This window comes from Delphinus delphis, chromosome 13, assembly GCF_949987515.2.
Source record: "Delphinus delphis chromosome 13, mDelDel1.2, whole genome shotgun sequence".
NCBI lineage: Eukaryota > Metazoa > Chordata > Mammalia > Artiodactyla > Delphinidae > Delphinus > Delphinus delphis.
The window spans coordinates 50,449,651-50,475,191 of NC_082695.1; the positions used below are offsets into that span (position 1 = coordinate 50,449,651).

At 39.1% G+C, this 25,541-nt stretch overlaps 1 protein-coding gene across 2 annotated transcripts; it reads right to left on the reverse strand.

Moving 5' to 3' along the window:
• Positions 1 to 800: 800 nt before the first annotated feature.
• SLC39A6 (solute carrier family 39 member 6) lies at positions 801 to 25,408 on the reverse strand. Of its 2 annotated transcripts, none has more exons than XM_060028913.1 (10): positions 25,139 to 25,408; positions 22,772 to 23,503; positions 21,103 to 21,286; positions 20,097 to 20,266; positions 19,127 to 19,345; positions 8,640 to 8,745; positions 5,840 to 6,217; positions 4,664 to 4,744; positions 2,856 to 3,046; positions 801 to 2,083 (listed from the first exon to the last, which is right to left on the reverse strand). In XM_060028913.1, the coding sequence occupies exons 2-10, from the start codon at positions 23,492 to 23,494 to the stop codon at positions 1,931 to 1,933; spliced, it is 2,205 nt and encodes a 734-aa protein (XP_059884896.1). In that variant the 5' UTR covers positions 23,495 to 23,503; positions 25,139 to 25,408; the 3' UTR covers positions 801 to 1,930. The 2 variants fall into 2 exon arrangements, with proteins under 2 accessions (XP_059884896.1, XP_059884897.1); XM_060028914.1 differs by having other exon boundaries at positions 22,772 to 22,911; positions 25,139 to 25,400.
• Between the last annotated feature and the right edge of the window lie 133 nt (positions 25,409 to 25,541).

Genomic DNA, 25,541 nt, shown 5'->3' on the forward strand with positions numbered 1-25,541 from the left:
GAGTTCAAACTGGAGTGGGAACTAAGGCTGCTATCATCCTGTTTTGTGGGCTGGTCCAGCACACCTCCCACCTTGAGAATCTGTGTGAAAGAAGTAGGTACAAGTCTGTGTTTCCAAAACTCCTGGAGGAACATTTCCAATGATTCTAGAACTTCATCTTGCACTGATCCAGCAGTGGCATTAGGGTAGATCTGTGGGTTTCTGAAGCAGAGTAATCATTCAGCCCGAGAAGGAGATGCCTCATCTCATCTTTTCAGGCACCCCCCAATCCAAGTAATTCTCATTACTCATTCCTCTTTCACTTGGTTTGGGGAATAGAAATGCTGGTCCAATTGTCTTTCAGTAGGTGGGCTATATGGTCTTGTCCAGTTGTTCTTAATTCTCTTTAGAATGTAGGGCATTAGTGCGTCTTTTCAAGCTTAGGCTCTGGGGTTTGTTTTTTGTTTTTTTAAGTTAGGGACAGCTTGGAATAAACTGTGGACCAATATTTTCTGAAGTGCCCTTTGTGATAAACAATTTAAAAATTGAATAAGCCCACCCAATACAATAATATAAATGTGTTGATAAGTATATATAATCTGGATTATACTTAAGAAAATCAGATATCTCAAATTCATAGAAATAGAAAGTAGAATGGTGGTCACCAGGGGTTGTGGGGAGAAGGAAACAAAGAGTTGTTTAGTGGGTATAGTTTCAGTTTTGCAAGGTGAAAAAGTTTTGGAAATCAACTGCATAACAATGTGAATATACATAAAATTATTGAGCTGTATGCTTAAAAATGGTTAAGATGGTAAAAAAAAAAGAAAAGAAAATCTGTTATCTGATATCAAGCTGACACAGGGAATTTATTTTGTAGAAAAGCAACATCTAGAGAATGCCATACAACCCTAGTACATCTAAAGTACTACATATAAAAATGACAATTGCTCATAACAACAACATTGAAGCACTGAAAGATACCAAAGTACTTTCTGAATCCAAGAAGTCAAATTATAACCAGTACGGTTTTAATGTCCTAATATATATCGAAATTCTAATATGCTGACATGTGGTAAACCAGATAACCAGAACATCCAGTAATGTAACTTGGGTGACACGTAAGTTAACCTGGGATATCCAAGTCTTTTGACAATACATAAACTTGCTCATACTCATCTGGTGTACATCCACACAAATATTTTAAAATTCCAATTTCTTGGTCAAGTGATATATTTTGCTTGAGTTTATTAAATACATTTAGATGTCTCTATTATACAAAGTTAAATGTACAACTAAATTAGTAAAAAGTGCTGAGATTTTATGGGAACATTAATACTCTGACAAAAATGTTTATCAATGTACTCTATACTCAATATTGCTTTTTTTCATTTAAATCTAAATTTTTCCCTTCTATTTTTAAACCAGTTTTGTGATTTTTTAATATGAAACCTATGCCTTCTCAATTTATACAGTTTCTTCTCTTTTTTCCCTTATTTCTTAGCTTAAATTCAGTTTAAGCTTTATTGGTATCTTAGGCTTCACGTGTATTCTTACTCCTAAACACCAGCAGTTCTTCAGAGGCCTAAAATCCAGCATGGGAATTACTATATTAAATTAGTCCTAGAAAAAGCATTAAAGACATTTTTTTTCTGAAATATACAGAACATGTCATGCCAAACCTCTTGTTTATACCATAAACCGGTAATATTGGTAAATTGCACATATAGCTTACATTTCCCAAATAGAATAACTTAAATATTAAACGTACCTTTATGTTACCACCATAACTGACCTTATAAGCATAACAAATGGCAATATTCAATACAAAAATCACAAAATCCACTAACCGTAAATGCTACACATCACAGCATACTAACTCATCTCCCTATGACCTACTCAAACTATAGACAGCAAACTATAGCTTTAAGCTACTCTAGCATTTACACCCTAATTAGAAATTTATACGAAACACAATTTTATGTTCAAATATGGAAATAAGCAACATAATTCCAAATCCCAAAAGTATCCCAGCATTCTGTAAAAAGAAGTATCCCCAGCGGCTACATCCATGGTCACTAGCATCATTGTGCAGCATCTCAGGCACCTTAAAAAAAAAAAGAGCAACCTTTAAGTTTCCAGAACCACAGATTAGTTTTTAGAAGAATCTGCAAGACGGCTTTATATGTAGCTGGATATATTATGAGTCAATTCTCTAAAACATGACCACATATATACACTGACTCTAGCTAATAATGTCACACAGCATTTTTTAACAGCTTAATTAACAATGACTATTCATGGTCTGCTCAGCAAGTCAAAATTTATATTGGTCCAGTTTGCTCCACTGTAAAATGGAGAGCTACACTGATTACCCTGCTTACTGTCTGTATCTGTATATAACATGTGGCTCACTTGAAATTCAGAGATATGGAAGCCTTACATCATATAAAATATAATTTTAGCAATAAGATTGGCTGAGATTGTTAGGTGGACTTTGGTGACAAAAAGATGACTCCTTCGTCCATTAATAAGAAACCTTTAAGCATTCTGAAGTATACACAGTTCGCCAACAGTATGTGGCTTGTGCTAGGTTTCCTACATGTCTATAGACAGTTCAATGCCTAATTACTGAAACTCTCCTCTCAAAAAGACACATCAGAAGGGGGTAGATACTTTTGTGTATCCTTATACACATTAGGCAGGACAAAGATGTGCTTGTGAGCAACAATCCAAAAAGATAAAACCATCAAGGACTTATAGTTTATATGCTACTTTGTCGAGCATAGAATCACTTCTCACTGCAACGATATTTAATCTAAACCCTTTTAAAAATGGTTTCATTGAACATTTTCTCTACTGACTTCTTAAAAACTTACCATATCAACCAGAGCAACATACATGAACAAGCCCGCAGTAAGTGCAAATATCCACATAGAAACATTTTCAGCATAATGACCAATGAAAATTCCTGTTGCCATTCCAAGATATGCCAGCATGGCTGACAGAGCATTATAAAGAACAGCCTGCTTAACAGTCATGCCAGCCTTTAGTAAAACAGCAAAGTCACCTTTAACAGAAAACAAAAAAAGGAGATAAGGTAATTAAAAAATCATTTTTAAGACACATACGCAAAAAACTTTCCAGATTTAAGAAATTCTCCAGGGCTCCCCTGGTGGTGCAGTGGTTGAGAATCCGCCTGCCAATGCAGGGACACGGGTTTGACCCCTGGTCCGGGAAGACCCCACATGATGCAGAGCAGCTAAGCCCATGTGCCACAACTACTGAGCCTGTGCTCCAGAGCCTGGAAGCCGCAACTACTGAGCCCACATACCACAACTACTGAGCCTGTGTGCCGCAACTACTGAAGCCCGCGTGCCTAGAGCCTGTGCTCCACAACAAGAGAAGCCACCACAACGAGAAGACCGCGCACCACAACGAAGAGTAGTCCCCGCTCGCTGCAACTAGAGAAAGCCTGAGCACAGCAACAAAGACCCAAGACAGACAGAAAAATCAATTAATTAACTAAAAAAAAAAAAAAAAGAATTATTCAGGGTTAACAGTGTTAATCAGTGTAAACATCCTAACAGCTTTATAAACTAAGATATCTTTTATCCAAAGTATTTCTTAAGGTTTCCACTTTGTCGATGAATGTCAATAGTACAAATGTCAATAAGTATCAACTATTGTGCTCTTGCACTGTCTTTAAGGAGCTTTTAACTGGCTACAAGGAGGAAGAGGGAGTAGAGAACACAAATGAAATGATCAGCAAATGATTAAGGAAATATATAATTAAGAGCTAAAGAGTCTAATGTTCTGGTTATAAAAGGAGAAAAAAAGAAATTAAGATGAGAATAGCTGAGAGAGGCTTCATGGTGCATGAAGGATCTAGAATGTGGAACATAGGGAATTCCCTGGCAGTCCAGTGGTTAGGACTCTGCGTTTCCACTGCAGGGGGCCCAGGTTCGAACCCTGGTTGGGGAACTAAGATCCCACAAGCCACATGGTGTGGCCAACAATAAATAAATAAATAAAAATAGAATGCACAACACAGACCAGATGTTGAGGCTTACAAGCATGGAGCATGAAGACGGGAGGCCTTCTAAATGGCAGATCACATGCCAAGGAACAAAAGTGAAAATGGCGTTACAGGTGTGTGCGAATATGCATCTATATGAAGAAAAACAAGGACACGAACTGGGAACCAGGACAACTCTGGGAAGGTTTTAAGTCCCAGTGACAGAGAAAAAGAATTCAAAACACTATTCATCAACTTCTCATTTCTTTAGCTCTAGTGACTGAAATACTCTTTGTCAACTTCTGTCTGTTAATGGAAGATGATTCTTTAGATTCCTGTGGTCTTATTCATATTGTGCATATGAAGAAAACGATCACTGATGTCACCAGTATGCTGGTATAGGAAGATATCTGGTAGGGGAAGAGGAAAAGAGAGGGGACTCAGGTATCTCTCTGGCAACCCCACACAGGCAATTGTGTAATTGTAATCGCAGGGTTAGAATTCTGGCTGGAAACAAACTTGTCCTCAGTAAGAAAGAAAGCTGGCTAGGTTAGTAGACTTAGGAGAAGGCATAAATGAGGAAGCTTGCCGGAAGTTATCATTAGCAAAAGCCAGGGACACTAAGACACTTTACCCACCTGGAAAATACCATTTGTAGGGTTCTCTTACCTAATTCATGAGGCAACTCATGACAAAACACAGCAACAGAAGTACTTAAACCACTCGATAAACCTTCAGTAAAAGCAGCACCTGTGTAAAAATCACTGCATTATTTTGTGGGTGTGTATTTTTAAAATCTTAACAGCATACACAATGAAATACACAAGAAATAAAATATATTCTGGTTGTGAATAAACAGAACTTTCTCAACTGCACTCTGTACCTTCTCCATAAGTAATGTTAGATTACATTCAATTAGATTTAAATTTCCCAAAGGAGCACAAGCAGATACAATTGAGAAGGGAAGGTTCCACTATGCCTTAGAGTGATTAAATGATCTTATGCAAACCTGAGAAGTAAATTGCTACCACATAGAACACTTACTTAAAAATATGAAACAGACTGATTTAAAAGGTTTAGGAAAAAACCCTCAGCAGTCAAGAGTACAAATACGTTTCCTGGCCTCAGAGGAATTCACTATATAATCAGACTACCATGTCTGAGTGTTCGCACATCCTCCGTTGTCGCTTATGCTGTGCACAGTGCGGAGAAGGAAGAGCACCAACCTCCCAGGGAGCCAGGCTGGGCTACAAAACAGCACTGCCTCCTTGGCAAGTGGTTCACCTTGCCAGGCCTTGGCTACCTAATCTGTACTTATTTCCATGGTTCCTCCCAGCACTAAGTTACTACAATTTTTAAGTATTTCTATTACCGCTCAATTGTAGCACAACAATTTAATAGCAAAAAAACTATAATTCTTCTTTGGGTAGAGATTAGTAATTAAACTTATCAGATATATGAAGATTCCTTTAGCATAAAAGAAAAGATGATGGAAGTATTTCACTTTAATAAATACTGTTTATATTGCAGATAAGGGAACTCAAATGTATTGGGGGAAAAAAAAATCCTCACATGTGCTCCAAACACCTTAGAGCCTGAGCCTGCAAATTAAAACAACTTTTGGTAGTCACAATTTACATAAAGGGCCAAGCACAGTTTCCAGCACTTAAACTAACATTTATCAAGTACTTCATTGTCAAAGCAGCAAAAAATGAAATAACAGTTTGATAATCTTAGAAGTCAATAGCCTTATCAAACCAACCTATTCCTTGTTAAAACAAGACTGGTACTTTCATGTGACATTTTCAGAGTCAACCAACAAGGGACAGATACGTAGATATATACCAATTGCTAGGCCATCGCTGAAATTGTGCAGGCCGTCCCCCATGATCACCATCCATGCCAGTGTGGCAATGCCGGCATCCTTCAGCTCCTCCCGAGAGTAGCGCTGACTGTGACTGTGTGGGTGGTGGTTTTGGTGGTGGTGGTGATGGAGAATATGATGGTAGTCATGATGGTGGTGAACAAGGTCATCTGACTGGCCAAGTGTATCATGGAAATGCGAATGGCATTTATTCTTGCACCCTCTGGGTACGTATTCATTGTAAACTTCCTGTGGATGAGCATGAGCTATCATGACCTCCTCTTCTTCCAAGATTGCTGGCTGTTGAGAATCAAAGTGGGAGGGCTCTTGTGAGTCAGCTCGCAAATAGCCTTCAGGTCCTAGGTATAAACATAAAGGACATTGGGACAAAGTCAAATGGCTTTGTTAATGTGCATGGACACATTTCAAACATCTCCACTGACAAAGTCAACAAAAGATCTTAAAGCATGGCACTCTCTCACACAGACCTGGCAGAACTAGACATTAGAGTATTGTTGATGAAAAACATCAGTAGTTAAATGATCTCACGTACTAAGAATGAATTTTAAATGTTAACCTTCAGTAACTACCCCCAGATCCTCCCTTAATTTCTTCTACCTCCTTATGTTTTTAAAGATGATTTTTTTCCATATATTATAAAAGAAGCACATACTTACTTTATAAAAATATTTCATTTTTGGTATTTAAAATATTTAAGAAAAATATTCCAGAAAAATACTGAAAATTGGAAATAAAAAACATGCATAATTCTGTCATCTGAGTTCCTCTCTTTCAAAATTCAAGGAAAAACAGAAGAGGGGAATTCCCTGGCAGTCCAGTGGTTAGAACTTGGTGCTTTCACTGCCAAGGGCCTGGGTTCAATACCTGGTCGGCGAACTAAGATCCCTGCAAGCCGCGTGGCATGGTCAAAAAAAAAAAGGAAAAACAAGAATCTGAAATACCATCATCACCAAGAAACATTTGTTATCTATCTGTGTAAAATAAATTGCAACAATAAGTTTTTGTTTTTTCTTTTTTATACACTGGTATCAACTTTCTTGGGAGCATTCCCAATACTGTGGCCCAATTCTAGAATAGCTGTTTCCTCTCATCATTAAAAATTTCACTGGAGCCCATTACAGAGGTTGAAGACAGAATAGATACAGGAAGACGAATGCGAGTATTCACTTGCTCTTTAGAGAAAAGCAACATGCTGGAAAATAAAGGGTGGACAGGAAATCTTACAAATAACTTGGTAGCAACAATAAAGTTCTTCCTCCTTAGCCAGCAACTATATATTGAGTATCTGCTCTGGGCCAGGCACCTGCCCAGATACTGGGACAAAGTGCGTCAGCACAAAGTCTCTGCCTTCGAGAAGCTTATTGTCTTGTGGGTAGATAGCCACTTAACAAAGAAATACATGTATAAATAAGGTAATCTAAGGCATTGGAAGGCATGGGAAGAAAATAGAACAGGGTAACATGAAGGAGAATGACTGGGAGACCTTTGTATTCAGGTGATCAGGGAAGACCTCTGAGGACGAGATGTCTGAGTTGAGATTGGAATGATAGGGGGAATTTATATGAAGACCCGGGAGAAGAGTACTCCGAACTGAAGAAACAGTGAGTGCCAGGCCCTGAGACAGACCTGGTGTGCTCAACGGATGAAAAGGAGGCCAGTGAGGCTGGACAGGGCAAACCATCGGGGAGAGTGGAGGGCAGGGCAGGACCTCGAAGGTCGTCGTAAGGCGTTTTGTTTAAAATTTTAATTTTAACTGAGTCTGTCCAACAAGAAATGCCAAGCTAACAAGTTACAGGAAACAGTAACTTTACAGTGGAGAAACATGGTAGACACAACGTTAGCCACGTGATCAAAATTAACACCACCTGTGTGTGACAGAAAGCATCATGTCGGGTGGCACACCATGTCACTGAAAAGGATGCAATACCACTTTGTGGTATTCCTGCCCAAACTGATCAACCTAATGTGAAAACATTAGACAAACCCCAAATGAGGGGAAATTAGATGCAACATTTGATCCTGAATTGTACTCTGGATCATTTCTTTTCCTTTTAGGGGTTAGGGGAGTATAAAGAAATTATTAAGACAATTGGAAAAACACAATTAAGACAATTGGAAAAAGGTCTATAGACTAGAAAATGGCATTGTATCAGCTTTAATTTCCTGATTTTGATCACTGAACTGTGATTACAAGGGAATGAATGTCCTTTTTCTTAGGAAACATAAACTTAAGCATTTTGAGGTAAAGAAGCATCATGTTTGTAACTTATTCTCAAATCGTTTAGGAAAAAAATGTGTATGTATGTCTTTGAAAGAGACAAAGAATGATAAATGTAGGTAAAATAAATGGGGAATATAAGAAAGGGGTACAGGAATTCTTTGTACTATTCTTGGAACTTTTCTCTAAGTCTGAATTTACCTCAAAATAAAAAATTAGAGAAAAAAGAGATGTAAGTATATATAGAAATAACCAACTCACTGGCAATTAAAAGAAAGTATCAGTTTAAAAAAAAAGAGCGGGGGGAGGGGTGGAGGAATTCCCTGGCGGTCCAGTGGTTAGGGCTCCGTGCTTTCACTGCTAGGGCCTAGGTTCGATCCCTAGCCAGGGAACTAAGATCCCATAAGCCACGTGGCGCAGCCAAAAAAAAAGGGGGTGCGGGTGGGGCTGGAATATGGTTCCCCCTCTTCCAGACAGTCCAGGTTGCCTGCAAATCACAGAGCACTGAATTCCCTCCAGCTCTTAGATTTATAAGGACTTACGATCATCTGCGTCTACTTTCTCCTCATTTGTTGACAGTTGAGATTCATACTGGGACAACTGCTTCTTAATCTCCACATCATCATCATTTTCAGGTTTTTTCTGATTCTACAATAGCAAGGAAAAGCAATACTTTAAAATAGGCAGTTTGCTTATGCATACATCTTTAGGTAAACAGTTAAGCAAAAGATTTCATCGGAAAAGACAGCAGAGTAACAGACTTCTAATGGAATAAACCCCATCTAAGGGCAGGGCCTGTACTTAACTTGCATAGCACCTGGTAGTTTGTTTTAGGCATAAACTCTTCAGAAAGGTAAAGAATTAATGCTTCAGTAGTATGAAAGAAAAGTTACATACTCATCTTTCTGAATGTCCCCCTAGGTCACACAGTCTAAATTTGGTCTTATGCAAACAGCACTGCATCCCCTGGGAGCTTGTTATAAATGCACAGTCTCAGGCTACACCCCAGACCTAATGGATTAGAACGGGGAGTTTAACTAGATCTCCAGGCAACTCATATACACATTAAAGCTGAGCTCTGCCTCAGGCCATTGATTTAGAACCAGCTAGAGGCATGTTCTCCAGGAATTTAGTGATCTGCTAACCAATTGCTTAGTTTCCTCCAGTGCCTCTTTTGGGCACTGAAACCCCATACTTTCCATACTTTTTATAAATTAAAACTATACCGTGATATCGATATGTACTTGTTATAAAACTAAAATACTCTTCATGTAGTAAAACACCATTAACAAGCTTTTGTCTTTTTAAACAAATCTCTATTAGTTAGCCTTGAGTTTATCACTAGGTTTTTTAACCAACTGAATACCATACTTGAGATATTGTCCATATCTCAGAGCCCAAGAATAAAGGTCACTGTTTGAACAACGGTGCCTGTTTATTACTACTTACACAGAATATTCAAGATAACGAAAACTGTCACAAAAATAATAGATTTCTTATCTGCAGTATCATTTGAATATGACTTAATCATCACCATACCTGAGATTTCATTCTAGCTCTAACAGTATATAAAATATCTGTACCTTCTTAGGTTATAAGAGTTTTTAAAGGCAAGCACAGACAAATCTTTATACCTACCTCTAGCAAAATGCCTCAAACACAGAGAAAGTACTTAAATATTTGTGAAAATAAGTGAATTCATGATATTTTAAATTACTTTAGTTGATACTTTATTTGTTTGCCAATGATTATCTGTAGTACATAGACTTTTTAAGCAATTCTTTCATTCCCTAAGTATTAAGAGCCTGTAATGTTCCCTGCGCTGAATGGTGGCAATATATCAATATGTCGTAAAACAAGATACACATAGTCCTTGTTCTCAAGGAAGCTTATCACCCACAGGGAGGGAAGCTTTACACAGGTAATGATTATACAATTCTTTGATTGAAATTTTTGATAAGTTTTACAAGGAAAAATACACAGTGCTATGAGAACATATATATATGAGAGCATATAACAAACATTTAAACAAATCCCTCTGCCTGCTCTCCTCTGCATTAGGACAACAGAATAATGTAGACAGGCCAGTTAGGAGGCAACTGCTATCACCCATGTAAGTCTGGCATGGACCAGGATGATAGTAAGGAAGATGGAGAGAAATGAAAAATTACATTTCTGGATACATCTAATAAAACTAGGTTGGATATAAGGATGAGGGAGACAGAGATGATTCTCTGGTTTCCAGCATGAGCAAGAAACCTGAGAATCCAGTAGAAAGAAAGTTTGACATGGAACTATTATAACCATCTAACTACACCAAGTATGTGATTTAACCCTAATCTGAATGTAGAGATTTCAGATCGACATATATGGAAGGTAACCTAAAACTATGACATATAGAATTTTCCAGGGGTGCAGGATGGATGTCTTAAGGGAAATCGTAGGTAACATTTTCTGTTATGGGTCTGAAGAGCTCTGAATACTTGCCATATAACGAATAGTGTTTTTCTTTTTGAGAGAACCAAATGAGATTAAAAGCTGTTATGTAAATAACACTAAGATCTGGATGCCCTTGAAAAAAGAGAAACTAAATATTTTCTAAAAAGGAATAGGGGAGGAACCAAGATAGAGGAGTAGAAGGACGTGCTCTCACTCCCTCTTGTGAGAACACCAGAATAACAACTAGCTGCTGGACAATCACTGACAGGAAGACACTGGAACTCACCAAAAAAGATACCCCACAACCAAAGACAAAGGAGAAGCCACAGTGAGATGGCAGGAGGGGCCCAATCACAGTAAAATCAAATCCCATAACTGCTGGGTGGGTGACTCACAGACTGAGAACATTTATACCACAGGGGTCCACCAACTGGAGTGAAGGTTCTGAGCCCGTCAGGCTTCCCAACCTGGGGGTCCGGCAACGGGAGGAGGAATTCTTAGAGAATCAGACTTTGAAGGCTAGTGGGATTTGATTGCAGGACTTCGAAAGGACTGGGGGAAACAAAGACTCCACTCTTGGAGGGCACACACAAAGTAGTGTGTGCATCCGGACCCAGGGGAAGGAGCAGTGACCCCAGGGAAGACTGAACCACACCTACCTGCTAGTGTTGGAGGATCTCCTGCAGAGGCGGGCAGTGGCTGTGGCTCACCGTGGCGACAAGGATACTGGCAGCAGAAGTTCTGGGAAGTACTCCTTGGCGTGAACCCTCCCAGAGTCTGTCATTAGTCCCACCAAAGAGCCCAGGTAGGCTCCAGTGTTGGGTTGCCTCAGGCCAAACAACCAACAGGGAGGGAACCAAGCCCCACCCATCAGCAGACAAGCAGATTAAAGTTTTACTGAGCTCTGCCCACTCAAGCAACACTCAGCTCTACCCACCACCAGTCCCTCCCATCAGGAAACTTCCACAAGCCTCTTAGATAGCCTCATCCACCAGAGGGCAGACAGCAGAAGCAAGAACTACAATCCTGCAGCCTGTGGAACGAAAACCACATTCAGAGAAAGATAGACAAGATGAAAAGGCAAAGGGCTATGTACCAGATGAAGGAACAAGATAAAACCACAGAAAACCAACTAAATGAAGTGGAGATAGGCAACCTTCCAGAAAAAGAATTCAGAATAATGATAGTGAAGATGATCCAGGACCTCGGAAAAGGAATGGAGGAAAAGATCGAGAAGACACAAGAAATGTTTAACAAAGACCTAGAAGAATTAAAGAACAAACAAACAGAGATGAACAATACAATAACTGAAATGAAAACTACACTAGAAGGAATCAATAGCAGAATAACTGAGGCAGAAGAAAGGATAAGTGACCTGGAAGACAGAATGGTGGAATTCACTGCTGCCTAAGAGAATAAAGAAAAAAGAATGAAAAGAAATAAAGACAGCCTAAGAGACCTCTGGGACAACATTAAATGCAACAACATTCGCATTATAGGGGTCCCAGAAGGAGAAGAGAGAGAGAAAGGACCAGAGAAAATATTTACAGAGATTATAGTTGAAAACTTCCCTAACAGGAGAAAGGAAATAGCCACCCAAGTCCAGGAAGCGAAACGAGTCCCATACAGGATAAACCCAAGGAGAAACACACCGAGACACATAGTAATCAAACCGGCAAAAATTAAAGACAAAGAAAAATTATTGAAAGCAGCAAGGGAAAAACGACAAATAACATATAAGGGAACTCCCATAAGGTTAACAGCTGATTTCTCAGCAGAAAGTCTACAAGCCAGAAGGGAGTGGCATGATATACTTAAAGTGATGAAAGGGAAGAACCTACAACCAAGATTATTCTACCCAGCAAGGATCTCATTCAGATTCGATGAAGAAATCAAAAGCTTTACAGACAAGCAAAAGCTAAAAGAATTCAACACCACCAAACCAGCGCTACAACAAACGCTAAAGGAACTTCTCTAAGTGGGAAACACAAGAGAAGAAAAGGACCTACAAAAACAAACCCAAAACAATTAAGGAAATGGTCATAGGAACATACATATCGATAATTACCTTAAATGTGAATGGATTAAATGCTCCAACCAAAAGACACAGGCTTGCTGAATGGATACAAAAACAAGACCCATATATATATGCTGTCTACAAGAGACCCACTTCAGACCTAGGGACACATACAGACTGAAAGTGAGGGGATGGAAAAAGATATTCCATGCAAATGGAAATCAAAAGAAAGCTGGAGTAGCAATACTCATATCAGATAAAATAGACTTTAAAATAAAGAATGTTACAAGAGACAAGGAAGGACACTACATAATGATCAAGGGATCAATCCAAGGAGAAGATATAACAATTATAAATACATATGCACCCAACATAGGCACACCTCAATACATAAGGCAAATACTAACAGCTATAAAAGAGGAAATCGACAGTAACACAATAATAGTGGGGGACTTTAACACCTCACTTACACCAATGGACAGAGCATCCAAAATGAAAATAAATAAGGAAACAGAAGCTTTAAATGACACAAGAGACCAGATAGATTTAATTGATATTTATAGGACATTCCATCCAAAAACAGCAGATTACACTTTCTTCTCAAGTGCACACGGAACATTCTCCAGGATAGATCACATCTTGGGTCACAAATCAAGCCTCAGTAAACTTAAGAAAACTGAAATCATATCAAGCATCTTTTCTGACCACACTATGAGATTAGAAATGAACTACAGGGAAAAAAACATAAAAAAACACAAACACATGGAGGCTAAACAATACGTTACTAAATAACCAAGAGATTACTGAAAAAATCAAAGAGGAAATCAAAAAATACCTAGAGACAAATGACAATGAAAACACGATGATCCAAAACCTATGGGATGCAGTAAAAGCGGTTCTAAGAGGCAAGTTTATAGCTATACAACCCTACCTCAAGAAACAAGAAAAATCTCAAATAAACAATCTAACCTTACACCTAAAGGAACTAGAGAAAGAAGAACAAACAAAACCCAAAGTTAGCAGAAGGAAAGAATTCATAAAGATCAGAGCAGAAATAAATGAAATAGAAACAAAAAAAACAATAGCAAAGATCAATAAAACTAAAAGCTGGTTCTTTGAGAAGATAAACAAAATTGATAAACCATTAGCCAGACTCATGAAGAAACAGAGGGAGAGGACTCAAATCAACAAAATTAGAAATGAAAAAGGAGAAGTTAAAACAGACACCACAGAAATACAAAGCATCCTAAGAGACTACTATAAGCAACTCTATGCCAATAAAATGGACAACTTGGAAGAAATGGACAAATTCTTAGGAAGAAAAAACCTTCCAAGACTGAACCAGGAAGAAATAGAAAATATGAACAGACCAATCACAAGTAATGAAATTGAAACTGCGATTAAAAATCTTCCAACAAACGAAAGTCCAGGTCCAGATGGCTTCACAGGTGAATTCTATCAAACATTTAGAGAAGAGCTAACACCCATCCTTCTCAAACTCCTCCAAAAAATTGTGGAGGAAGGAACACTCCTAAACTCATTCTATGAGGCCACCATCACCCTGACACCAAAACCAGACAAACATACTACAAAAAAAGAAAATTAAAGACCAATATCACTGATGAATATAGATGCAAATATCCCAACAAAATACAAGCAAACAGAATCCAAGAACACATTAAAAGGATCATACACCATACCATGATCAAGTGGGATTTATCCCAGGGATGCAAGGATTCTTCAGTATACTCAAATCAATCAATGTGATATACCATATTAACAAAATGAAGAATAAAAACCATATGATCATTTCAATAGATGCAGAAAAAGCTTCTGACAAAATTCAACACCCATTTATGTTAAAAACTCTTCAGATAGTGGGCATAGAGGGAAACTACCTCAACATAATAAAGGCCATATATGACAAACACACAGCAAACATCATTCTCAATGGTGAAAAACTGAAAGCATTTCCTCTAAGATCAGGAACAAGACAAGGATGTCCACTCTCACCACTATTATTCAACATAGTTTTGGAAGTCCTAGCCATGGCAATCAGAAAAGAAAAAGAAATAAAAGGAATCCAAATTGGAAAAGAAGAAGTAAAACTCTCACTGTTTGCAGATGACATGATACTATACATAGAGAATCCTAAAGATGCCACCAGGAAACTACTAGAGCTAATCAATGAATTTGGAAAAGTTGCAGGATACAAAATTAATGCGCAGAAATCTCTTGCATTCCTATATACTAATGATGAAAAATCTGAAAGTGAAATTAAGGAAACACTCCCATTTACCATTGCAACAAAAAGAATAAAATACCTAGGAATACACCTACCTAGGGAGACAAAAGACCTGTATGCAGAAAATTATGACACTGATGAAGGAAATTAAAGATGATACCAACAGATGGAGAGATGTACCATGTTCTTAGATTGGAAGAATCAATATTGTAAAAATGACTATATTACCCAAAGCTATCTATGGATTCAAAGCAATCCCTAACAAATTACCAGTGGCATTTTTTACGGAACTAGAACAAATAATCTTAAAATTTGTATGGTGACACAAAAGACCCCAAATAGCCAAAGTAGTCTTGAGGGAAAAAAACGGAGCTGGAGGAATCAGCCTCCCTGACTTCAGACTATACTACAGAACTACAGTAAGCAAGACTGTGGTACTGGCATAAAAACAGAAACATAGATCAATGGAACAAGACAGAAAGCCCAGAGATAAACCCACGCACCTATGGTCAACTAATCTATGACAAAGGAGGCAAGGATATACAATGGAGAAAAGACAGTCTCTTCAATAAATGGTGCTGGGAAAACTGGACAGCTACATGTAAAAGAATGAAATTAGAACACTCCCTAACACCATACACAAAAATAAACCCAAAATGGATTTGAGACCTAAATGTAAGACTGGACACTATAAAACTCTTAGAGGAAAACATAGGAGGAACAGCCTTTGACATTAATCACAGCAAGATCTTTTTTTATCCACCTCCTAGAGTAATGGAAATAAAAACAAAAATAAACGAATGGGACCTAATGAAACTTCAAAGCTTTTGCACAGCAAAGGAAACCATAAACAAGACAAAAAGACAACCCTCAGAATGGGAGAAAATATTTGCAAATGAATCAATGGACAAAGGATTAATCTCCAAAATATATAGACAGCTCATGCAGTATGTCTTCTTTCTCCAAAGAAGACATACACATGGCCAAGAAGCACATGAAAAGCTGATCAACATCACTAATTATTAGAGAAATGCAAATCAAAACTACAATGAGGTATCACCTCACACCAGTTAGAATGGGCATCACCATAAAATCTACAAGCAACAAATGCTGGAGAGGGTGTGGAGAAAAGGGAACCCTCTTGCACTGTTGGTGGGAATGTAAATTGATACAGCCACTATGGAGAACAGTATGCAGGTTCCTTAAAAACTAAAAATAGAATTACCATATGATCTAGTAATCCCACTACTGGGCATATACCCAGAGAAAACCATAATTCAAAAAGACACATGCACCCCAATGTTCATTGCAGCAGTATTTACAATAGCCAGGTCATGGAAGCAACATCAATGCCCATCGACAGACGAATGGATAAAGAAGTTGTAGTACATATATACAATGGAATATTACTCAGCCATAAAAAGGAATGAAATTGAGTCATTTGTAGAGACGTGGATGGAGCTAGAGACTGCCATACAGAGTGAAGTAAGTCAGAAAGAGAAAAACAAATATCGTATATTAACGCATGTATGTGGAACCTAGAAAAATGGTACAGATGAACTAGTTTGCAGGACAGAATTTGAGACACAGATGTAGAGAACAAACGTATGGACACCAAGGGGGAAAAGCCGCGGGGGCGTGGGGATGGTGGTGTGCTGAATTGGACAATTGGGATTGACATGTATACACTGATGTATATAAAATTGATGACTAATAAGAACCTGCTGTATAAAAAAATAAATAAAATAAAAATATAAAAAAAAATAATAAATAAAAATTCTAAAAAAATAAAAAGGAAGAGAACATGTAATGTTTGCAAAACTCCTGTGTGAAGTCTTTGTCTAGAAATTATGCTTACTTGCCATTTAATGTTTTTTTTACATGTAACAAATATTTACCAATCATCTATTATGTGCCAGACACTATTCTAGGCACTGGAGATACAGCAGTAAAGAAGACAGAGAGGTCCTGGCTCTTAAGATCTTACATTCTAGTAGAAACTATTTTAGAACAGAGATTATCAAACTTCTTTGACTACAGTTCACAGTAATGTATGTAATAAACACAGTAATATATGGAATATACTGTAATATCACGGTTGCATTTAAAAACATTGGTCGTGACACAAGATTTATTTCACAATTCACAAATGATTATTAATTTAAGAGTCTAAAAAATACTGTTCTGTATTAGACAACAGAGAGCCTACCTCTTAGAGTCCCATGTTAGAGTGCCAGATGAATATAAAGCAATCTTTAGGTAAAACTTGAAAAGTAAATTGAAATTAGAATGCTAAATTATGGCATTTGAAATAGAAACACAGTAACACAAATAAACACAAACAACCCCTCCCCCAAAAACACCCTAAAAAATGATCTTTTTTTTTTTTTTTTTTTTTTAAGGTGAGAATAATCCCAGAGAATGCAAAGAAGTATGGATATAATCTCAAACCCATCCACGTGAAGCAACAGGGACAACAGGAACATAGAAGATGACTTCCTGGATTAAGAACGATTAAGCTATTGTTATTTCACTTCTTTCCTGTAAATTGAGGTTCAGTAAATGTTCAAAATTTGCAATTTGAGATTTTAGTGAATGTAGAATCCATATGGGCAAATATTCACAGGATGGAGGAGGCCACTCTTCTCTTCACACATGCACTTGATTCCCAACGTGAGCTCTATGCTCAGCAAGAATCAACTATGTTGGTTTTCAAGCCTCTTCATGCCAGCTATACCTGTTATTGCAATTGCACAATTTAATTACATATTACTCAAACTATGAAATGATGGTGAGAATAGTTACTTCCATGAAAACTTAAGTTGAAGGCTTCTGAAAGATTCAAAGGCAAGTTGTTTAAAAAAAAAAAGGCTATTAAATTATATAAGGCACTAAAGATAGAATTACCATATGACCCAGCAATCCTACTCCTGGGCATATATCCAGAGAAAACCATAATTCAAAAAGACACATGCACCCCAATGTTCACTGCAGCACTTCACAATAGCCAGGTCATGGAAGCAACCTAAATGCCCATTGACAGACGAATGGATAAAGAAGATGTGGTACATATATACAATGGAATATTACTCAGCCATAAAAAGGAACGAAACTGGGTCACTTGTATAGGTGTGGATGGACCTAGAGACTGTCATACAGAGTGAAGAAAGTCAGAAAGAGAAAAAAAAATTTCATATATTAATGCATATATGTGGAATCTAGAAAAATGGTACAGATGAACCGGTTAACAAGGCAGAAATAGAGACACAGATGTAGAGAACAAACATATGGACAGCAAGGGGGGAAAGAGGGGGTGCGGGGGGGTGGGATGAATTGGGAGATTGGGATTGACATATATACACTAATACGTATAAAACAGATAACTAATGAGAATGTGCTGCACAAGAAAAATAAAGTTCAAAAAAAATTACATAAGGCAATCACTGTATAAAATTTTTTATATTTCCAAAAATCTAGATTCTACACTTAAAATAACTTTACAAGTATGTAACCTCTTGCTCAATTTTAGAGAAACCAAAATTGGAAATTTAGATGAAGCAGCATGGCTATAGAGAAAAAAAATGATCATACAGAACTCCAACTCAAAGAAAAGTTTGGTCAACATCAAATGACCAGTATACGAGTACACAAACATCCAAGATGTGTACATGTCATTTTTAAGAGTCCCCATGAGGACAGTCTTTTGACTCATTTGCCCAGTCACATCAGATAAGAAGAGGCAGATAATCATAGGCAACTCCAAAGATATTTTTACCAGAAATAGCCTACTGTTCAGCTTCACACTATCTTCTGGTGGCAATTTGCAAAGGGCAAGTATGTGAAAGTCACATAGTCTTTCAAACAAAACATAATATTCAGCTACTCCATGAGTAATTTAAAAGTTAATCCATGATATTTTTTTCTTAAGCCACTTTATTGAGGTATAATTGACATATAAAAAGCTGTACATATTTAATGTATACAACTCGAGTTTTGGGATAAGTATGTACCCGTGAAACCACTGGCACCATCAATGCCATAATCACGATGCTTCTCATCTTCAAGGCCCTGTGTGTGCCTTGTTTGGTGATTTGTATAGATTTTTACCCTTGCCTTTCTTACGGTCTTGTGACTTTGAAGGAGTACTGAAGATAGAGATCTCCAGGGTTATAAAGATACAGAACTGCTCTCCATGAATGCTTCTGGGAACAAAAAGGTACTGAACCCCCTCACAAATGAAGATCATACACCCTGGACAAGCCCAGTTTAGTTCAAGTACTGCTCTAAATAAATGTCCAATGCCTAGTAAGTATTCAGAATACTTTTACCTTTTTCTTCTTATCTTTAAATTGCTTGATCAATGTGAGGACATGTTCAACAAGAAACATGAAATACAAGCCTCCCAGAGCTGTCAGACCTTTCCACGTGGAATCAAAATAGGTACTTTCTTCTATGTTTTGAGAAGAGAGATGGCTGAAAAGCGGTCCTCTCTTTATTTCCATTGCTGGTTCTTCATGGCTGTGACTATGGTGATGACTTGCATGAGACTAAAGGCAAAATAATATGGATTTTATAAATTGAGTAGTTTCACACGTCAGAAAAATTGGCTAAGATAATTAACATCAAATTTGAAATTATTCAGAATTAGGCAATTAATGTGATACTTCGGAATGAGGGGAAGTTTAGGATATTAAAAATAAAATGACCAACAAGCAGCAGCGATCTACAGCTTAAGGTATGTAATGTACGATGGCACTTAATAGAGTGGATCTGTTCAATGTAAAGACAGACACATTCCCCAATGACCCTCATAAAATAAGGTAGTGGGTATTTCCAATGTTTTCCCATGGCCACAAATAAGAGGGAACTGCAAAACTTAATAGGCATATAGTGTCTACTGCTTATACTCCCAGCTGAAAAGCCCCTACCATAGTCGTCAGTGTGCTTACAAGAAGCCCAGTCTGGGTAATGGGCCCTGGCAGGTACCCGAGATCCAGGTGCACTGCCCCAGTGGCCTGCAGCTGAGTGCAACAGGAAATTCTGCCACTGCGTGTGAGGGAACCAGGTGTGGCACACACTAACAGAGGTGAGACGGGGGGGTCACAGGGTACACCCCACCCACGTGCTCCTAGAAACCAAATTTCCAGCCTTTTATACATATCAATACAAAGCACAAACCAAAAGTACACACACACACACACACACACACACACACACACACACATATATAGACAAACACACACATATATTTAATGTTGAATAGTAAAATACACTAATGGGATAAATTACTGTACTTACATGTGGAAGAAGGTGTAAAAAAGCATCACCACTCAGTGTCCCAACAGCCAATGCCACAAGGAAACTCAGAAGAAACTTGAAAAACACCCGATTCATGAGAGGCACTAAGATAACACCCAGCAAAGACAGGAAACTGATGACAGAAATGGCTATAAAGCCACCAACCCAGGCTGTCAAACAAAACAGAGAAAGGAAAAAGAATACAATTGATAACCTTTAAAAGAGAGACTGTGGAGTGGCTTAAGACAAATTAAAAGCAGGGGAGCTAAAGAAATACAAACTCAGTGGAATAGGACTGTGGTAACAGAGTAATAACCAAGAAATTTGATCAAATGAACAATGTGACTGAACCCTTCAGGTAAAGGGCATAAACCTAGTGGAAAATTCTTCAGCTAGGGGTGAAGGGAGGGGAAAACACGGTTACCAAAGATGAACTCTAGCTCACTTGGGAACTGAGCTTTCAGACTCCCATAACAGCTAAATTATGAGAGAGAAGAGGAAAAAGTTAGGGAAGGAAGGAAGGAAAGAAGCAGAGAAGAAAAGAGTAAGAAAAGGAAACTGGGAATTCAATAATTTCTTCAGTGAACAAAGTAATTAATTTTTCATTATAGTTTCTGAGCAATGCAACTTACACTATAGCAGAGCGTATCCTGATTTCATCTATTAATAAGAATGTACGAGAATTAGGCTCCTTAACAGCAGAGATTAACTCTGACCATCCTCCAAACAGTATGACAACATATAAAGATCCCAAATTTTGAATGACCCTGACATATCCTGTGGGAGGACCTCAGACAAATTATGATCTAAATTTTATTTTCTCGTTTTTGTTTGTTTTAAGGGTAAGGCTAACACACTTGCTTTCTTCACATTCAAGGCAGAGAACAATTAAGATGATATATTTGGAATTACGCTGAAAAATGAATAGGTTGATGTAAATATAAGGAAAAGTACAACATAAATATATCTATTGGAAATGATTTTTACACAAAAAAGGCAATTTTACCTATTTGTAAAGAATACGTCTTTGGAGGGATTTCAGCTTTCTTTTCACTCGTTGTATGAATCAGACATGATCTAGTATCAATCTGATTGATGATGGCTGGGCAGAGATAGTTGAACTCGGTGGCATTCAGTGGAACCTGGATGCCCATGCCATGAGATGTAAGCAGCTTTGATGCATTGAAACACTGAAGAAAAGGAAACAGTGAAATCACCAAAAGGTACTCCCATTAGAGAATCCATAAAGGCTGTTTGATGACACAACACCCTTTTCCTACTGAAGGTACCTACTTTTTTATTTAAGTTAAGGTAAATCAAAATCAACTTTAGTTTTAAGTACTTTGGAACTTGCCTCAAGCTACCTGGAGATATTACGTCACAGTGGTGATTTCGCATCTCTTCTACCTATTTCTTCTTGGGAGAAGCAGTCACATCACTAGTCACCTTGGGAGAAAGCCTCAAGTGGAAAAAACTTGAGGATAAATGGACATTCACAAGCCTGTTAACTCACTGTATAAATCTATTAAGGAAATGAGCTTTAATTTCAAGACAGGTTCACTAGAGATTGAGAAATATGTTGTTTTAGTACTAACGCTACCCTACCTGGTCTAAACAAGCCCAAGACATGTCACTCTTCTAGCAACAACTGTAATTGCAAAACTTAGCTCAGTTCTGTCTGCATATTTGGCAAAGTAATGCTCCACAACGAGAGAATATTAAATTATGTCGATTACTCTTGCGGACGACAAGGCTGGTTAATAAAATAAACCTGTACCAGCAGGCTGTTGTTTCAAACGTTTAATTAGATGACAAGCTTAGTTTGAAGAGAATCTCTAGGGTATGTAAGCTCTCCCGTCTCACCAAAAAAACTGGTGGTAGCACCTGTTTCTCATCTTCTATGAAGTTACTTTAAACCCCCACAAATCTTGGCCAATACTACTCAGAACAAACTTTATCACTAGTGTCGCTATGGGAATGACCATTAGTAGGATTATCCCAGAATTAGTAAATCATGTGACGGTTTGAATGAAGTACTTAAGTTTTGCCTATTAATGTATACCAACTAACTCCTTGTTGTTGACATCTCTCAGCCAAAGCAAATTGTGTACAGTCTGGAAGTCTAGTCTAGGAAAAAACACATGAACTCAGAAGGTCACTGCCCAGACTTCTCACGTGTCCAGCATATCGCTGCTTTGCCAGTCACTCCACAGGTCACTGTGATCCCTCTGCCAAGGAGGCGAAGCTGCTCTTCCCGCACTCTTCAGCCCTTCCAACCACACCTTTTCCTAAAACAGGGATTCTAACTCCTGCTCTTTTGACCTTCCGGTTTCTGTGTTTTAATTAATGGGATTCTCCTTTAAAGATTTTCTCCAAAAATAATTTTGATATCTTTTTTCTACACTTACTTTAAACTCTATATTAGAAAGTGGTTTCAGCAGGCAGCACTATTCTTACCAAAGAACTACCCCCCGCCCCAAGTTTTGTATCAGGGACGTTTACAACATAGTAGGGACACTTTGAGCTAAGTGCCTTGCTGAGAGAGTAGAAATTCCCCTTTCAATGAACTCACCATTTTATTTTTATTTTAAACTCCTTACAACTGAGATAGAATGGCAATGACAGGACAGACAAGCAGGCATATTGATTAAAATAATGAACAGCACTCATCTTACCTCCTGAGTATTTTCATTTGTGCTTCTGGAATACATAAAGCCATTTCTGGGCTCACTCACAGATTCATTTGTTTTCCTACTAGCCAGCCAGGTCGCCCAGCTCTTTTCTGTGACACTGGGTAGAGTGGAACTGCTCACACCTTTGGGGAGAAGTTTTCCATGTTTTGGAGTTTCTATGGTCTCTAGAAAGTGAGTTCCTTCAGAGACAGCATTATACACAGTTGAGGTCACTTCACTAGCACCAGCACCATCCTTGATTAAAACATTCTTTCTACCACTGGCATGTTCTGATCGATGAGGTCCTTTCCCCTGGCTGTTTCTAGGCTCTTTACTTGAACTATCAGAGTCATGGTCTGGGCAAAGAGCTTTTCGATTTTTACTGGAAGCAGCATGATTATGGTGAGAGTGATGCTCATGGTCAGAGTGATGCTCATGGTCATGGTGTATATGGATTCTCTTAATCTTATCTATGCCTATATTCTGAAGCAATTTTCTGAACCCTTCAATTGACAAGGAATTATTTTCTCCATAGCGATGGAAAAGCTGCTGCAGATGATGCTGCCGTGTGGTAACTGCCAAGTCAACATTAATGCCAGATTCCCAATTCGGAATAATTTTCTCAGTGGTCTGAGGGAAAGCAGTGGCTGGTCCTACTTCATGAAGGGGATGTGTGACTGACAGAACGAAGGTCAGGATCAAGATCACTGATAAATTCCTCGCCATTGCACCTTCCTAAAGAAGACAGAAAAAAAAAATCCTTGCCTTCACTTCCAAAACAATTTGAATTAAGAAATCCTATGCTGAAAACCGATGTCTAATCAAATAACCAAGTTTTACAGAGCATCGTCTAGTGTGATCAGTGTAGTAAAACAAAAGAAAAAAAGAACTGGAGTCCTAGGCTCTACCCCTGCATTGCTAAAGCATGGGAAACAACTGGAAAGCAGCTGAGTGCTAAGACTCCGTACTTAGCACTGTAAATGCAACAGTAATTCAGAGACCGGAGGGGTCCAGGTGACCACAGCCACACTGGCAACTTCTTATTGCTTCGAACAACGATTTAAAACAAAAGAAAACCCGACTAACTACCTCCACCACCACCATCATCATTTCATAGAACAATCTTTCAATATCAAAAAAAGCAGAAATGGCAATCTCAGAGTAAGTCGCATTTAAAATTTTTTTCTTAAACTATATGCAAATCACTTTGAGGCTTCTCTCCTGAAATCCCACTCTTCAAGGGCACCCAATTCTGCCACTTTCTTGTGACTCCCTCATGCATACTCAGGCAGATGTGTGCCCTAACCACACAAATGGGATATTTTTTCTTCCCCCTCAACAAATGACATCTTTCCATGTCAGTACATATAAAGGTATCACATTCTTTTGAATGACTGCAGTTTTTAAGTAAATTAAACTTCATAAAAAACTATGTTGCTCTTGTATTGCTATAAACCAGTGAAAATTTTGTCAGACTATTACTCATTCATACAATAGTGCTTGGAACCAAAGGCCTATGCTCCAAAGAGGAGTTAGGAATCCAGTTAAGCACTGAATTCAGTTAAGGAGAGGGAGGTATAATCCAGATAAGCGTATAGGCTAATATCTCAGGACCCAGCCAGCAGATGTCCAGCACCAATGATGGGTAGTGATCATGACTAAATTCATCTGCCTCCAGTGAAAGACTTAGATGTCGGACTCTGGAGTGAGACAGCAAGGGCGAGAGAGGCAACCTAGCTCTACCACTTTCGGCTGTTCTTCCTTGGACCCACTGGTAATACCCATTTTATAGGGTGACTGAGAAAACCACATGAATGGATGTATGTGGAAATGCTCCAAACACTGTCAGCAGTATTGCACAACTGCTGCTTATCGTACTGTGGAAAATGGAAGTACGCACTACCACGGGGCTAGACTCCTGAAAGAACAATCCTTGGGGCCTGAAGTTTTAATAGGCAGAAGAGAACCATTAAGAAATAATTCGCAGAAGAGAGGAGAGGAGCGAGATACGTCGGGACAACACAGACGAACGGCTCAAGGGCAGCTCCGTGCCTTGCTCCACGAAGGATGATTAGGGCGGTCCCGGTCCCCGCAAGTCCGCGGGTGTTGGAGAAAAGAAAGCAGAAGAAAAGGGCCTGGAGAAACGGGTGAGTGTAGAAAACGGGAAAGAGGGCACAAAACTGTTTCTAAAGGCTATTTTTAAACACGACAGTACCTTTTTCGAAAATGAGATCAACAGGACAAACCGTTTCCTTACCGCGTTGGACCCTGAAGCCCATCTGTGGGATGGGAAGTCCAAATGGAAGTGTGGCCTTGCCGGCCCGCGGGGTACCCCTCTCCGCCCGCCTCTCCCGGACCTGCGGGACTCACCTCTCCGCGGCCTCGCCGTCCCACGGCCCGGTCCCGCGCGCCGCTTCAGTTCCCGCCGGCGGTCCGGAGGGCTCGGAACCGGCCCGTGCTTCTCTCCCTAAAAACCTCTACACGGCACGGAGAAGCGGCGGTCTCATCGGCCCGGCTGCCCCTCGGTCGGGGTAGCGCCGCGCAGACACCGGGAAGCAGCGCCCAACGCGCCGTAGCCTCCCGGGAGGAGGACAATTACTAATTACCGCCGCTCGTAGCGCGCCGCCGGGAACCACCGCCCCCGTCGGCCATGACTGCGGGGCATGCGCAGTGCGGCTCCACCCCGTCCCTGGCAAGCGGATCCGCGCGTCCGCCGGTTTGCCGGCTCCGCGGGGCTCGCAAGGGCGGGAGGGGGCGGAGACGCGGTCCGGGT